The sequence below is a fragment of the Gobius niger genome (assembly GCF_951799975.1).
Source record: "Gobius niger genome assembly, chromosome: 16".
Classification (NCBI taxonomy): Eukaryota; Metazoa; Chordata; class Actinopteri; order Gobiiformes; family Gobiidae; genus Gobius; species Gobius niger.
The window spans coordinates 27,538,221-27,552,348 of record NC_136867.1 but is presented as its reverse complement, the minus strand read 5'-3'; the positions used below and the strand labels follow the sequence as shown (position 1 = coordinate 27,552,348).

Genomic DNA, 14,128 nt, shown 5'->3' with positions numbered 1-14,128 from the left:
CTGTCTGGTTTTACGTGTGTGCTCAGTCACGCTAAAACACTGATTAAAAAGGTACTATATTTTAAGGCGTAATACCACCTTAGGAGCACTTCGACTTTACTGCGCGGACGTCAAAGTGCTCCTAAGGTGTTACTGCGCCTCACAATATAGTTCCCCTTTTTATCCGCTTGGAAAATGTTCAAGTTTAATTTTGTGTTACTTAGATCGTGTATCTACTCATGTAACTGTATTTAAACAGAAGACACGTGGAAGAGGAGAGGCTAAATGCTAACAACATGTTCAGTGTTTTTGCGTGACTGAGCGCACGCGTAAAGACCAGACAGGTACACATCAACTCGTCTAAGCTCAGGAAAATCAGTGGCCTGTTCCTTTAGTTTTAATATTCCTCAAGTTCACAGTTCAGGCTCTAGTTTCTTCCCGCCGCAGTCGTCATTGTCAGATTTGTTTCCTCAGTGTCGGCTCCAGGGCTCCATGTACAATTTCCAAAACCCCCCTTCATCCACCCCCGCCATCTTGGAAAGGTTTCCTCAGCTCTGCATGTTTTTACCCGGGTCCACTCTGCTCTCGCTACGTGTTTGTTTCTCCGTGTTTCCGATGGTTTTTCTACAGCGCTTTGTACGACAACTTTAGTGTAAAAAAAAAATAATAAAATACAAGTTTGTGGCCTTTTCCAATGACTGTTAAACTTCTCTCTCCTGGTTCAGATAGAGCTGGTTTTAAGCAACAGAATGAGCTGCGTAGTTTGCAACAAAAAATGACTGTAAATGGTAAAAATGTCCTTAAAAGCACACTTGCACTATTCAAAGGAAAGGATGTTTTGGATGTTCTTGGTTAAAATCAGCTCTAGATTCACTCTGTGCTTGTGAAAAATGCTGTTCAATGTTCAAGGTTTTTCAGATTCAGAAATCAACTGTTTACTGTCAATTTACAACTTTTACACCAACAATAAACGCTCACAAAATCCAACTTTGAGTTTCTTTCTGTTTTCAGTAACTGTAGCAGCATTAGAAGGATTTTTAAAGAAAAGTATCTTGATTTTCCCACAGTTTTGGTCATAAGTTTATTAATTATTGGATATTGGAACTGGTAATTACAGCATGTAAACTCAGAGATGATCCGAGTGATCCGAGATTAGATGCAAGATGAAGACAGCTATGGCGCCCCCCAGTGGAGAAGTGCAGCTAATGATAAAACTTAAACAGAACCACAGCATCAGTGATACTTTTGGTCACATTCTTCTATTTAACGTTATTTAGCGTGTCTCGAAGGGAGATTCTCAGAAAACAATGCTAGCATCTTATTAGTTAACCTCTTCCCACACACATTTTCTCCAGTTTCCAGTGTGGCTTTACCCAAATTTATAAGCCTCTTGACAAGAGGGATGAGGCCTCGCTCCTCTCATTTGGGCAAGAAGAAACAATGTATGGGAAAACTGTGCAAATCAAACTAGAAAACTTGAGCAGTGGATTACTGACATAAATATGTCATATATATGAAAATATATATTGAATTGAATGATTTCACATCAAAATCAGGCATAGGCTGTGAGTAGAGAGGGGGAAAAATGCCTATTTTCCCTGAGCCAGTCATTATAGAGCCTTGAAGAGAAAGAATATGCAAGCTGACTATTGGCCTGACCAATCAGAGTGGTGACAAGCCCCCTTCCCCTCTCCCCCCAAACTGGTCTAGTTTGCAAACCGCTCCAGACCCCATGGTTGAAGTGGTCCGGGACTGGAGCGGTTTGGACCCCCTTTGGGAGCGGAGCAGTTCACTTTTGGCTGTGGAAACACCTTCAACCCGCTCGGGTCCGTTCCGCTCTGGTCTTGTCGAAATGGGGCTTTAGAGATAGATATTGATCAGTTTCTGCTGACTTTAAGTCCATGGAAAGCTATAGAGCTCTATGTTCAGTGAAAGTCACACACACAATAATAATAATACCATAACAATAATAAGCTTCTTCTGGGTCCAAACTGTTGAGCTCCATAGACAAACACAGAAAACACAACTTTATCTGAATCTTCTGTTGAAAGAACAACAGACAAAAACTGTTTTACTCCTAGTTATCATGATATATCTGACCATTTCTCCAGGCAAAATGAAGATGTTTTCATATTTAAAAAAAAAAACCTTCATTGTGCATGGAAATAATGTGATAATTAATGTCAGAAAAGCATCACTAGAGGACATCCAAAGTAAATGTGTTATATGTCTGAGATCAGATGTTTGAAAAGAGCCTGTAGACGCCTCTACAACAGGTTCAGCTCAGCTAAATCCCATTATAGTGAATACGGCTAAAGTTATGTTGGACCCGGAAGTACAGCGATGACATCATTTAAAGCAGTACTAAGTAAGTTGTTTACCTTAATAAATCCTTTTCATAGTCCCTCTGGAGGTAATACAAGTGTTAATGGGATGATTGATTCATCTCCCCCTGGTGTCTCTGGCCAGAAAACCACAATTGCAACTTGTCTGCCACCGGACCGGAGCAACCAATACACACTAATGGAATCACGAAGAAAAGGCGCCACTTTAAAGCAGTACTAAGTAACTCTTCCCCCTAAAGGCCATAAGCGCAACTGCAGGTGTAGTAGCAAGTTACGATTTTTTAATTTATTAATTATCTTGGAGAGTAAATACTACGCTGACAGGAAAGGCGAAGGGAGAGAGGGTTACTGTGCATCCAATTATACAATAGAAATATTTTTTTTCACTCAAACTTGGCTGTAAATACTGTTTAAAGTGACGTTAGCCCGCAGTTAGCTTTGCCCGTTAGCATGTTAGCTTCTTCTTCGTGATTACATTAGTGTGTATTGCTTTCTCCGCACCGGGGGCAGTCAAGTTGCAAACATGGTTTTCTGGCCAGAGACACCAGGGGGAGATGAAAGACCCTCCAATCATCCCATAAACACTTGTATTACCCCCACAGGGACTACGGAAAGGATTTATTAAGGAAATAAGTTACTTAATACTGCTTTAAACAGTATTTACAGCCAAGTTGGAGTGAAAAAAATGATCTCCATTGTGTAATTGGATGTACAATATCCCTCTCTCCCTTTGCCTTTTCTGTCAGTGTAGTATTTACTCTCACAGACAATTAATGAGTAAAAAAACACAACATGCTACGACACCTGCAGTCGCGCTTATGGCCTCTAGGGGCAAGAGGTACTTAGTTCTGCTTTAACAATCCCGCTGAGTATCCTGTGTTACCATGGAGATGACCTGTGACACTCAGCTTTTATAAACCGGCAAGGTTAAAAGGTTTTTTAAATAAGTGTGCCAAAATTAAAGCCTTGAATGTCAATTAGAAAGCGTTCATATGGATTCTCCCTGGCTTTTGACCTTTTCCTTTATATTAAACATGACTATTTACCACATAAATTTGTCAAAAAAATACAAAAGTTGAGTCTAAAAGCACATTTAACTGTAGTTTTAGCTGAAGACTCAAGACTCTAGACTCAAAAGTTGCTCAGTGTATCCAATTTTCTTTGGAATGTTGAAAGATTGAAATTTCAAATCAAAAATATAGGATTTTGGAATTAAAATGGCACCTGTGTAAACACCTGCAGTAAAGCCCCGCCCCTTCCCTCCAGGCTGACTCCTATTGGCTGCAGTAATTAGTGAAGAATCAGAGACATTTCCTGGGACCACAAACAAAAGACAAAACACGGCAAGAAATTCTCAAGACTTTTTACTCAAAACCAAAACAAGTCGATAAATATTTTCAACAGGACATTTGACATTCAGTTTGTGGCACTGTCCCTTTAAATTTTCACACATTTTTTACAGAAAATCTCACCATAATTTACTCCATCAGTGACTAACGAAAAGTCCACACGCCGTGATTCAGAAAACATATCACATCTTCTCATAAATATCTCTAAAATTCAACAAAAAAAAACAAAACACCGCTTCTTCGTCTCTGTACAAGATATTCTACAAGTGGAGAGTCGCTCCCTCTGAGAGAGAAGCTGCTGTGTAGAAAATGGCTGGAGGCTTTGGTTTTCAAAATAAAACGAACCGTCTTCGCGAGGACGATGAGTGATATGGCTTGTGCTTTTTTACAAATGTGGCGTTCAGAATAGAATAAATAAAAGCAATTACATAAATACAGGGATCATTTAGACAGGGGGAAACATTCGAGGGGCTTTTATTTTGAAGGACTGTGCCCCGTTTGTAAAGTAAGGTTTGAAATCCCAAAAGTCTGCTGTTCTACAAACCACAAGAAACAAACAAAGTGGACTCGTGTAGGAAGTTTGGCTTTGCTGATGCTAAAGAAATAGTGTAATATCATAGATTTAGTTTGAAATACCTAAAAGTTAAAGTTGTTCAAGAGACAGAAATAAACTTGGGCTTCACGGGACACTGAAGTGGGCGTTGCGAGATGAGTTTGAGACAATATTTTTTACATTTCTGACATTAAATTCTTAAATGAAAACAGCATATTTTTGTCAAATTAAGCCAAATATCAAAATACAGTATCCAAAATAACATAATATAATCAGATTATAAATGGTTTTCACCTTAAATTGTTATAAATTCTGCAAAAACTAATCCTGAAATAAGTGACATTTTCTTGAAATAAGTAATTTTGTCCTTGATTTGAGAGTCTACTTGCAAGAAATCTGACCATGGGGGCAAGAGATTGAAATAAGTATATTTGGCCTTGATTTGAGTAGGGAAGTATGATTATCTGCCAATGGAAGTACATTTTATTTTGAAATGTACTGTATGTTTTTTTTTCTTATTTTAAGTTCAAAACTACTCATTCCATCGGCAGATTTTACTTCTTCGCAGGTCAAAATGACTCGTAACTTTAAATGATCTGAGGCTCTTTCAGACGCTCAATAGAAGTTTGGATGATTTTAGTCTCTCCTTTTCATTTTTATTTAGTCTTATTTTAGTCGACTAAAATATCTGGACATTTTAGTCATAGTTTTAGTCTCATGAACAACTTTTAATTTAGTTTTAGTCCAATTTTAGTCGTCAAAAATATCACTTTGACTAAAATTAAGACTAAATATTTTAGTCAACAAAATTAACACTGGTCGGAACTGTTTTCCAATATTTTCCATCTGAAAGTGCATGAAAATACTCCGAGTCTGTTCAAATCTATGTTATTAGGTTGTTTTGATCACCATCTCAAAGGCATATCTAGGGCTTGTTCAATAACAACTTGTGTGGAAAATAGAATATTATATACAAATTTCACTGTTATTTGGGTTGTGGCGTGTCATCTGGGGTAATGGTGGGTCCCGAAATGCAACATCTGACTTTTACTTATTTTAAAAGTGCAATCCCCTCTTGAAAAATCGTTCAATGAAAATTAACGATCGATCTTTAATGAGACAGTCCGATTTTGAGCAGCACAGCCCAGTGTTCTCTGTGTGGTTTGTAAAACAGCAGGTGTTAGTTTAAAATTTTTCGTCATGTGATTGATTGTTCGTGTAAAAATGCTGCATTCAAGCGGTTTCAGAAAATAGGAAATTCCTGAAACGGACTCAGGAAAACTGGCCTTGAAAACAAAGTCTATTTGGAAAGTTTTGCCCGGAAACTCGTGTGGAATTACTGTGTTACGAGTGATCATTTTGCGATGAGGGACCACAATATGTTTTATCTATATTAAAATTAAAACAGATTAACTTCAAGAAATCTCTCCATTTTTACACTTATACATTTAAATCCTGAAAAAAACAATATCATTTTAAGTACATTAAGATTGTTTTCATCTCATATTGAGTGCAATGATTCGGTCTGTCACCATAATTATCATATCGACTTCAATAAATGAGTAAAACAATACATTTTTGGGCTCAATATTTATCGTACTTGAATTTATTGTTCATTTATTTGCATTTTTTTTCCCCAAAGTAAGTAACTTTTCGAATAAATCTTTTCTGTCATTTTGAAGCTTTAGTGTTAGTTTCTGTGGCGTTTAAATGTCTTCAATAATATCGTTTATCGCGATATTTTCCAATCAATATATCGAGCATCAGATTTAGTTATTGTGACAGGCCTCTTTCACACCGTGTAGGCTGTAGGGAGTTTCCGAGCCCGCCTGAAAGCAGCATGTAGGAGGGAGGGTCATTGTCCTTATGTGGGCGGGGTCCGTTGCCGTCACGTGGGCGGGGTCCGCTGCCGTCACGTGGGCGGGGGTCCGTTGGTGTAGCGCAGCATGGGGTAGAAGGATCGGGCGAAGTTGTTGGACAGGGCGCAGCTGTACTGGTCCTCGGACAGCGGCACCAGACAGGCCAGGACCAGCACCAGGAGCAGGAGCAGGTGCAGGGGGAACGCCGCCCTCAGCACCCGCCGGAGCAGAGGCCGCCGCGGGGACGACACGTCTCTGCGCTGGGACCTGAAGGGAAACACACACACGCTGAAGAGGGGACGGTAATAACAGATTGGAATGTGACACCGGTCGGCTTTGGACGTGTCCTTAAGGTGAGACACTGGAGGCGAATAAGGAAAAGTTCATAAATTAATTTAAGGCATTATTTCAAGCAAAAAAGTGTCCAAAATTGCCTTTATACTGTATTCTGCAATGACATCTAGATAGTCGATAGAGCCAGGTTTAATTTCTGATTATATTTTGTTGATTTATTTGATTTTGGAGCTTGTTTAGCTTTTGAATAAGTTATTAGTGAAATAAAATCTTGATTCTTGCCTTGTTTTTGGGGTTCAGAGATCATTAAATCAAGCATTAAATGTGGAAAAAACCTTTCAATCTGTTGTTAACACACTGAGTGCTGCGCTGTCTTTGGGATTTAGCTGTGCCAACAACCCAGACCATTTTTCATGACATTTGTAGCACCACACAAGTGAAACTCTAAGCTCTCCGTAGGTGAAAGTTTAGTTCTAGATGCCTCGGTTCCTGAGGAATCCTAAGCTAAACAGAGACTAGTTTTGATCAAAATCACTGTGCTTTTTTCTAGAATCAGAGATATCGCATGTTTTATGAAACACGACTGTCTCCCTCATTTCACTCTCTTCACTGAGCTGTGACTGAAAACAGCTTCAGAAATCGACTATTGAGAATGTCTTTGTTTTAAGAGAACATAGAGCTGAAATATTGAGAGAAAAATAGGATGCGGTGGTGACCTGCGGTAAACAGCGCGTTTATTTTTAGATCATCCAAAACTGTGGGCTTGTTGACCTCATTGTCCGTGCTTATGAGGCCGACTGATAAAAAGTAAAGAGCGATCTGAAGCACAAGGTGTGGATATGGTTGTTCCGTTCAGGAGATGCCTCTGCTCTCACTTCCTCCTCTCTCTCTGAGCTCCCAATATCACACATAGTATTAGAATGTCTAGTTTCGTTTTTGGCTGGAATGTTTGGAGTCTGTTGGAGCTGGGAGACGATGGAAGATGTTAGAAGAGTGTAATTGTCCTCATTTGAAGGCCTAAAGTTGAGTAACATCTGGACATACGTGTGTGTATCCCCACTGACTTTGGCTGCTCACGCAAATAATACTATATGTGGATAACAGAGTCTCGTCGGGGGGATTCCCTGCATTATGTGGAGACTAGGGCTGGGAGAGGAATCAAATGAATGTGATTAATATCACGCATTTGAAAATGGGCGATGTGGATACTGACCAAATCGTAAAATCGGGTCCGTGTTTAGCAGCTTTTCAGATGCGACTATTTATGCCAATAACATCAGTGGAGAACCCTGCGACTTTCTGACAATCCTCAGAAAGGCCCTTGTAGTGTTTTAGGAGTGCGCGGTGGAGTTTTCTTCTTCTCCTGCTCCCCTCTTGAGTCTACAGCTTCAAGTTTAAACCAGCCTCGTTTTCCCTTTCTGTGAGTTTCCATAGAGACGGCTGTTAATCACAGCAGCGCTCGAGGCATGAGGAGGATAAAAGCTTTTAAAAACTCCAAGACTTATTATGAAGACTTACTTTAAAGGGAGAGTTCTACTTTTTACTCTGACATTAAAACTAAGAAACAAAAGGAGAAAAGTCGACAAAATCTCCTGCCGTGCCTCGCCTTTAGTTCACTCAGCTCCTCAAAGTCTCTTATTCTTTTAATATTTACCTTCTGGCGGCTCCAGTCTCCGCCTCTCGCAGCCTGGGCTCCTCCTGGAAACAAAAAGACATTTCCCATGATGAACCATCACCAACATATGAATTTGATGGATAGATTTGGATTCTGGAGGTCCGGGCTCAGTACCTTGAGTTCGCTGACAGGAGTGGAGTGAGACAAAGGTCCCACACTGTCCACCTCAGAGCTCGGACCGGACTTCTCCTGAAAAGAACACCCATAAATGATATAGTGAACTTTTTAATGAAAGTATAAAATGTTATTTCCTGAGCCGCACCAGCCGAGTGTTGAGGGCGTGCGTGTCGTTGGCCGCCTGCCTCAGCAGCAGCCGCAGCTTGTTGTGGATGACGTGGACCTTCTCCTTGGCCTCCAGCCCCTCGTCCGAGCTGGGGTCCACCAGGAGCTCAGAGGAGAGGGTCTGCAGAGAGGACACCTGCTGCTGCCGGCCGTGGAGCTCCTCCTGCAGAGACTGGGGCGGGACAGAGGGTCAGAGCAGCTCAGTGTTTAGTGAAGTGTGTGTGCTGAGTCTCAGGAGCAGAGATCCCGGCGTTAAAGGTGTTTCCCAAACTTCTCCTCACCTGCAGGGCGTCCCGGTGCTGCGTCAGCGCCTCCCGGGACAGACTCTGGTCCCTGATGTTGACGGAGTAAAGTTTGTGCTCGCACTGGGACAGCCACAGCAGCAGAGCGTGCAGCGCCTCGTGGAACTCCTGCAGCAGAGGAGGAAAACGCTTCGGTCAGTACTTCACAAACTGTCTCCTCTGTGAGTCTGAGGGAAACATGCTCACATCTAACTGTCCCTTTACTGTGAATAATGGCTATACTGATTTAGTTATCCAGTCAGAAAGCAAAACGAGCACTAAAAAATGCATTAGACATAAAGACTCTCTTAAGTGCTAGTGCAGACTTGTGTAGTTAAAAATCTGGAGGGACTAGGTTGAGTGAATGGTTGCAATTAGATGATCTTTTTGAATCATTATTGAAACTTCAGTCTAAACCCTTTTGGTCGTGCTGTACATAAAACGATGGAAATGTTTGTCTAATGTTTAAAAGAATGACCGAAAAAATTACTACTTATTTAACCAGGAAAGACGGTGTTAATTTTGACAAGAAAATAGAAGCAACGCACACCAGAAGTTTTCTCAGAGGTGCAGATGTTGAGGAAAATCTTCATAAATCAAAACACAGAATCCCACACTCAAGTAGCCTGAAAATCCAAAGGAGAGCTTTTCTACTGCATTTTTGAGCTGTGGGGCTCACTAAATTGGGCTTTATCCCTCGCTCTCATTTTGTGACAAGTGCCTAATGCCGACTGTTTTATCACCTAGCCGAATAAATGTACAAACTTCTTTGTGACAGGTGAATCAAATGGCGAGGAGGCTCACTGAACACAAGAGAGACGACCATCACACGGGGTTCAAATGCATTTTATTGACGCCTCACAGCTAGTCACACGTTACAAACATGTCAGGGAGAGCCATGACATCATGAGCACGTACTCTGTGCTGCTGTTGGGTTTGGTCTAGAGTTTTGGTCGCATCAGTGCAGATGTTGCTCTTTAGGACATTGCATTGGTGTGAACCCACTTGAAGACTATTTACCTAATGAGGACAAGTGTGTTAGTCTAAGTTCGGGACCTCACGTGTTCCCTATCCAGTTTCTGCCTGATAAAATACCTCCCAACCCGGCCCCGGATAAAGCAGAAGAAAATGGATGGATGGATGGATGGATGGAAATACCTCCCAGTCCTTCTCCTCAGTGTTCCTGTTTCTGTGCCCCTCCCACTTGTATTTCACTACTTTTCATTCCTTATATCTTTAAAGTCGGGGGTTTGAAAGCACAAGGGCACGTCGTCCTTTCCAAAAACCCCAAATCAAGAAAAATATCTTGAGGTTTTAGGCAACGTGAACTAAACCAATATGAGCTCATTCTGCATAACCTGCCTTTAAAGGAACAGGCCACCGTCTTTCCATACTGAGATATGTTCTTACCTGAGCGTAGACGAGTTGATGCGTACCTGTCTGGTCTTTGTGCGTGCCTTCAGTCAAGCAAAACGACCAAAGATGTTGTTAGCATTTGGCCTCTCCCAATGTATTCTTATAGCACCAAACGGGGGTGAAGTTAGAAGCTACCACGCTCTTCCACGGACACAAAGACCAGACAGGTACCCATCAACTCGTCTAAGCTCAGGTAAGAACATATCTCAGTCTGGAGAAACGGTGGCCAGTTCCTTCTGTAGAGTCCGCCCTCCTCTGCCGTACCTGACACCTGCAGAGCGCGTGGTGCAGCCCCAGCTCCCAGCCCTGCAGGGCGGAGCAGGCCTGGGCCCAGCTGTGGTTGGCCGAGTCCACCGCCTCCTGCAGCTCCTGGACGTCCGGCGCGTCTCCGTGAAGGAACTGACGGCTGCTCAGGTTCACGGAGATCATCAGGCACTTGTGGCTGGAGAAGCATCGCTGCATCTCCTGCAAACATTAGTGGGATTAAACCTGGTGTCTGTGCCTTAGAGATCCACATAAACACGCTTCAAAGTCCACACCTTGAGTTTGTGGATGTTCTCCTCCAGGCCGCTGAGGCTGGTGGACGGGCCGATGTTTTGAAGTCGGTCCAGCTCCGGTAAGACCCGCCCCAACCAGGAAGTGACGTCAGAGAGGTCGGAGGTCAGCTTCTGCCAGTGCTGCGGCTCCGGCGGGGCGTCGGTGTGACCGTGGTGAGGGTGAGCTCTGAGCAGCTCCCAGCGCTCGATCACTCCTGAAGATAAACACAAACCACTGCTTTAGCGCACGTGCAGACCTTTTCTGTCAATAAGGTTTTCAGATGTTTTATTTCAACAACATAAAACCAATTTAAAGTAGTAGTTAGTGTTCTTGTTTACCTGTGCTGGTGTGCTTGTCCTCGGTGCTGTGCGTCAGGCCGCTCTCGCTCAGCTCCTCGTCGTCGTTTAGAATCAGTTTGACCTGGTTCACTCGGTTGATGCTGCCGCTGCAGTCGGACATCAGCTTCACCTGGAAAAACAACGGCTCCGCTTTACAAAACACTTCAGCAAAACACTCCTTAGTCGTGGAGTATTCAACTTAATTCTGACAGGTTTGAGTCAGTCCTCGTGAGCAGAAATGGCTCTATGTGATTTTTCTGCAGATTGTTACGAAACAAACAGTAACCCGGAAGCCTGTGAGTCAAAACTTGTATTTTATGTATAAATGAAATGCAAATGCTTTATATGTCATCATCGTTGGGTAAAAGCCCCTAAAAGCCCCACTTGCATCAAGGGTTTGACCCTTATCCTTATCTTATACCTACATCCTTTAATGCCACTGGAACTGACCATAAGGAGCAAATAACATGGCTCATTCCATTGAGTGCCAGCAGAGGGCACTTTAAGCCTATAGGTCAGGACTGTCCAAACTTTTTTCATCAGGGTCACATTGTGTGACGGGCCACATATCGGTGCTATTAAATATTCTAAAGGGTGCATTTAAGAGAGGTTTAAACTCTTCAAAATCATGTAGAATTATTAAAGTTGCTTTGAAACGTGTCATCTGGAGATGTGTGACAATCCAACAACAAGCTTAAGGGCCACCAAAAATGGATCTGAGGACCGCATTTGGCCCCAGGGCCGCACTTTGGGCACTCCTGCTATAAGTGCTCAGAGTAGTGATCGTTGCTGTTTAACCTCTTAACCCCCACCTTAACCGTGGACATTTTCTCCCATTTGCCATTACCCTTATCTAAAAGCTTCTTGAAAAAAAGCATTAAAAAAATTAACAAAAAAGCAACAAAGATGCTATAAGAATGTGACAAAAAACCTTCAACAAGCTTCAAAAATGTGATGAAAAAGCAACGACAAGATGACAAATTTCTGTAAAGCCAAACTGGAGAAAATGCGCTCGGCTAGGGTGGGGTTTAAGAGACTGTTCCACACGTCAACATTATTTAAAAATGTAATACGCAGGTGCAAAAAGAATGCCTATAAGGAACATGAACAACACTGAACAACATGAACAACATGAACAACATGAACAACACTGCCAAATTACTATTTCCTGTGTTCCATATAAAAACACTAAAATGATAGTAACAATAATGATTGTGAGGCGCTTACATATCCGTGCTGCGGGTGGTGGGGCGTGCTGCTGCAGAGCGAGGGGGAGGAGCCAAGGCCTCGGAGCATCTGCCGCTTCGGGGACTCGCTCTGAAGCCAAACGTGCGGGTCGCTCACCGATTTCACTGGAAACACAATGAACAAAATGTTAGAGATGTTTTCACTTTAATGTTAATGCAGTCCATCTTCAGCTGGGACATGCAGAAGACGAAGAAACTGATGGTAAAACATGCAGAAACCAACGCACGTCATGCAGCTTCTTCACACCTCACACTGGATGTTTTTGCAAATCGATTTAAAAAACAATAGTAGCAATAATGGGGTGAAGGAGTGAGCGGTGCATGGGCTGGGGGTGATGGAGGATTTTAGTGACGTGTCCTGGTGGAATGTGGTAAAAGTGTGCAGACTCATGCGGCAGACGTTTACCCTGCGCTGCGTTCACTGCCCTCACTGTGGCTCTGTAAAACGACTCAGAGCCGTCCGTCACCTGCACATCTGCAAGGAGGATCAGCGAGGGTTAGAACATGGACACAGGAGGTCTGATGAAAGACAACATGGCCGAACACATTCTGGGATGATTGATGTCAAAGTGTTGGTTTTAGTTTGGGCTTGTTTTAGTTTTTGATGCTGGAAATCAGTTTTGTGGAATCAATTTGTCCAGAAAATTAAGAAAAGGCGTGATAAGGATTTGATTTTAAAACTAATAAGTACTAAGTGTTTACTTTCATGAGTAAAAAAACGTAACATGCTACAACACCTGCAGTGGCGCTTGTGGCCTCTAGGGGCATGAGTTACTTAGTACTGCTTTAAGAAAATGATTTATAAGTAGGGCTGGGTACCGGTAAACGATATTGGAGGAAAAAGTTTAGGTTTTACTGGTATCGAAAAAAAAACCTTCTATCTTTAGATCAAAATGTTTATGCGGTTGGTCCAGGCATTAAAGGAAGTGACTCGGTTGTTTTAGATCAAATTAATCATTTTTCCTAAATTTTCCCCCTATTTTTTTCAATTATTTTACCCAATGTTTGCCCCATTTTTTTTTTTATTGTTTTCCCAATTTATTTCTCATTTCCTCCAGTTCTTTCTACACAGTTTCCCCAAATGATTCCACATTTTCATTAGAGATTAACCTGATACTGTAAATCTCCCAAACATTATCGTCAAATATTTTAGTATCGGTATGGGAAAAAGTATCGAAACAAAAGTATCGTTAAAGTACCAAAAAAAATGGTACCCAGCATTGAGAGCAAGGGCTGTTTTTTTTTTTGTTGTGCGTTGGATTTTTTTACGTTTTCTTATTTTAATTGTACAAGTTGATCTCTTTTATCGCTTGCCAAAGGATAGGACAAACCCGCAGAAAAAAAAACAGCATGTGCATTATACTTAAAGAGAGATGAGATAAGATTTAAAGAACCTCAGACTTTGACCAAAAACACATAAAAGTTCATATGTTCAGGGTAAAACCACACATTCTGCTCTGTGCATGTGCATCTTATTCCGTGAAGGTTAACCTTGGATAAAGTGTGTCCTCTCTTGGTCCATTCAGCGTTGGGATTAAAAGCCTGGCATTTTCAGCCTCTGCATGTGCTGAGTGGAGGGTTTTGTGTTTTCGCTCTGTGCGGTGCTTGGCTTTCACGTCGAAAAAGAAAAAATGGTCCCGAGTTCAATTGCCCAAACCTTTTCTCTGGCAGCTGCAAAGTACTGTATTTCTAAAAAAAACATTTCAGCCAAAACTGCAACAAAATTCCAGGGAATTCAGACATTTAAGGCGAGACGCTGCAGGTGAATGGATAAATTGATTGATATATCAGTTTGAACAACAAATATAAATATGAGAAAAGAACGCATTGCATCTTTAGCTTCTTTTGGATTCAAAGCTCAATATATCAGGCTAGTAATGAGATAATAATGTTGAATGTCTTGTTAAAGGGACTATACAGAGTTTAAAAATGTTAAAATTAAGTATTTTCCTCCCCTTACATGTTCCAGCCAT

At 41.7% G+C, this 14,128-nt stretch overlaps 1 protein-coding gene across 1 annotated transcript in view; it reads right to left on the bottom strand.

Annotated features, from left to right (window-relative positions):
• Positions 1-6,113: 6,113 nt before the first annotated feature.
• The window catches only part of LOC306975705 (nesprin-2-like), a 55,814-nt gene continuing 47,799 nt past the window's right edge, over positions 6,114-14,128 (bottom strand). Inside the window, exons 15-24 of the mRNA XM_079573374.1 lie at positions 12,562-12,630; positions 12,136-12,260; positions 10,909-11,038; positions 10,573-10,784; positions 10,298-10,498; positions 8,618-8,746; positions 8,317-8,508; positions 8,169-8,243; positions 8,034-8,077; positions 6,114-6,352 (exon numbers count right to left, since the gene is read on the bottom strand). Of these exons, the coding sequence (XP_079429500.1) occupies positions 6,139-6,352; positions 8,034-8,077; positions 8,169-8,243; positions 8,317-8,508; positions 8,618-8,746; positions 10,298-10,498; positions 10,573-10,784; positions 10,909-11,038; positions 12,136-12,260; positions 12,562-12,630 (1,391 nt within the window). The 3' untranslated portion in view covers positions 6,114-6,138. The remainder of the gene's footprint in view (positions 6,353-8,033; positions 8,078-8,168; positions 8,244-8,316; positions 8,509-8,617; positions 8,747-10,297; positions 10,499-10,572; positions 10,785-10,908; positions 11,039-12,135; positions 12,261-12,561; positions 12,631-14,128) is intronic.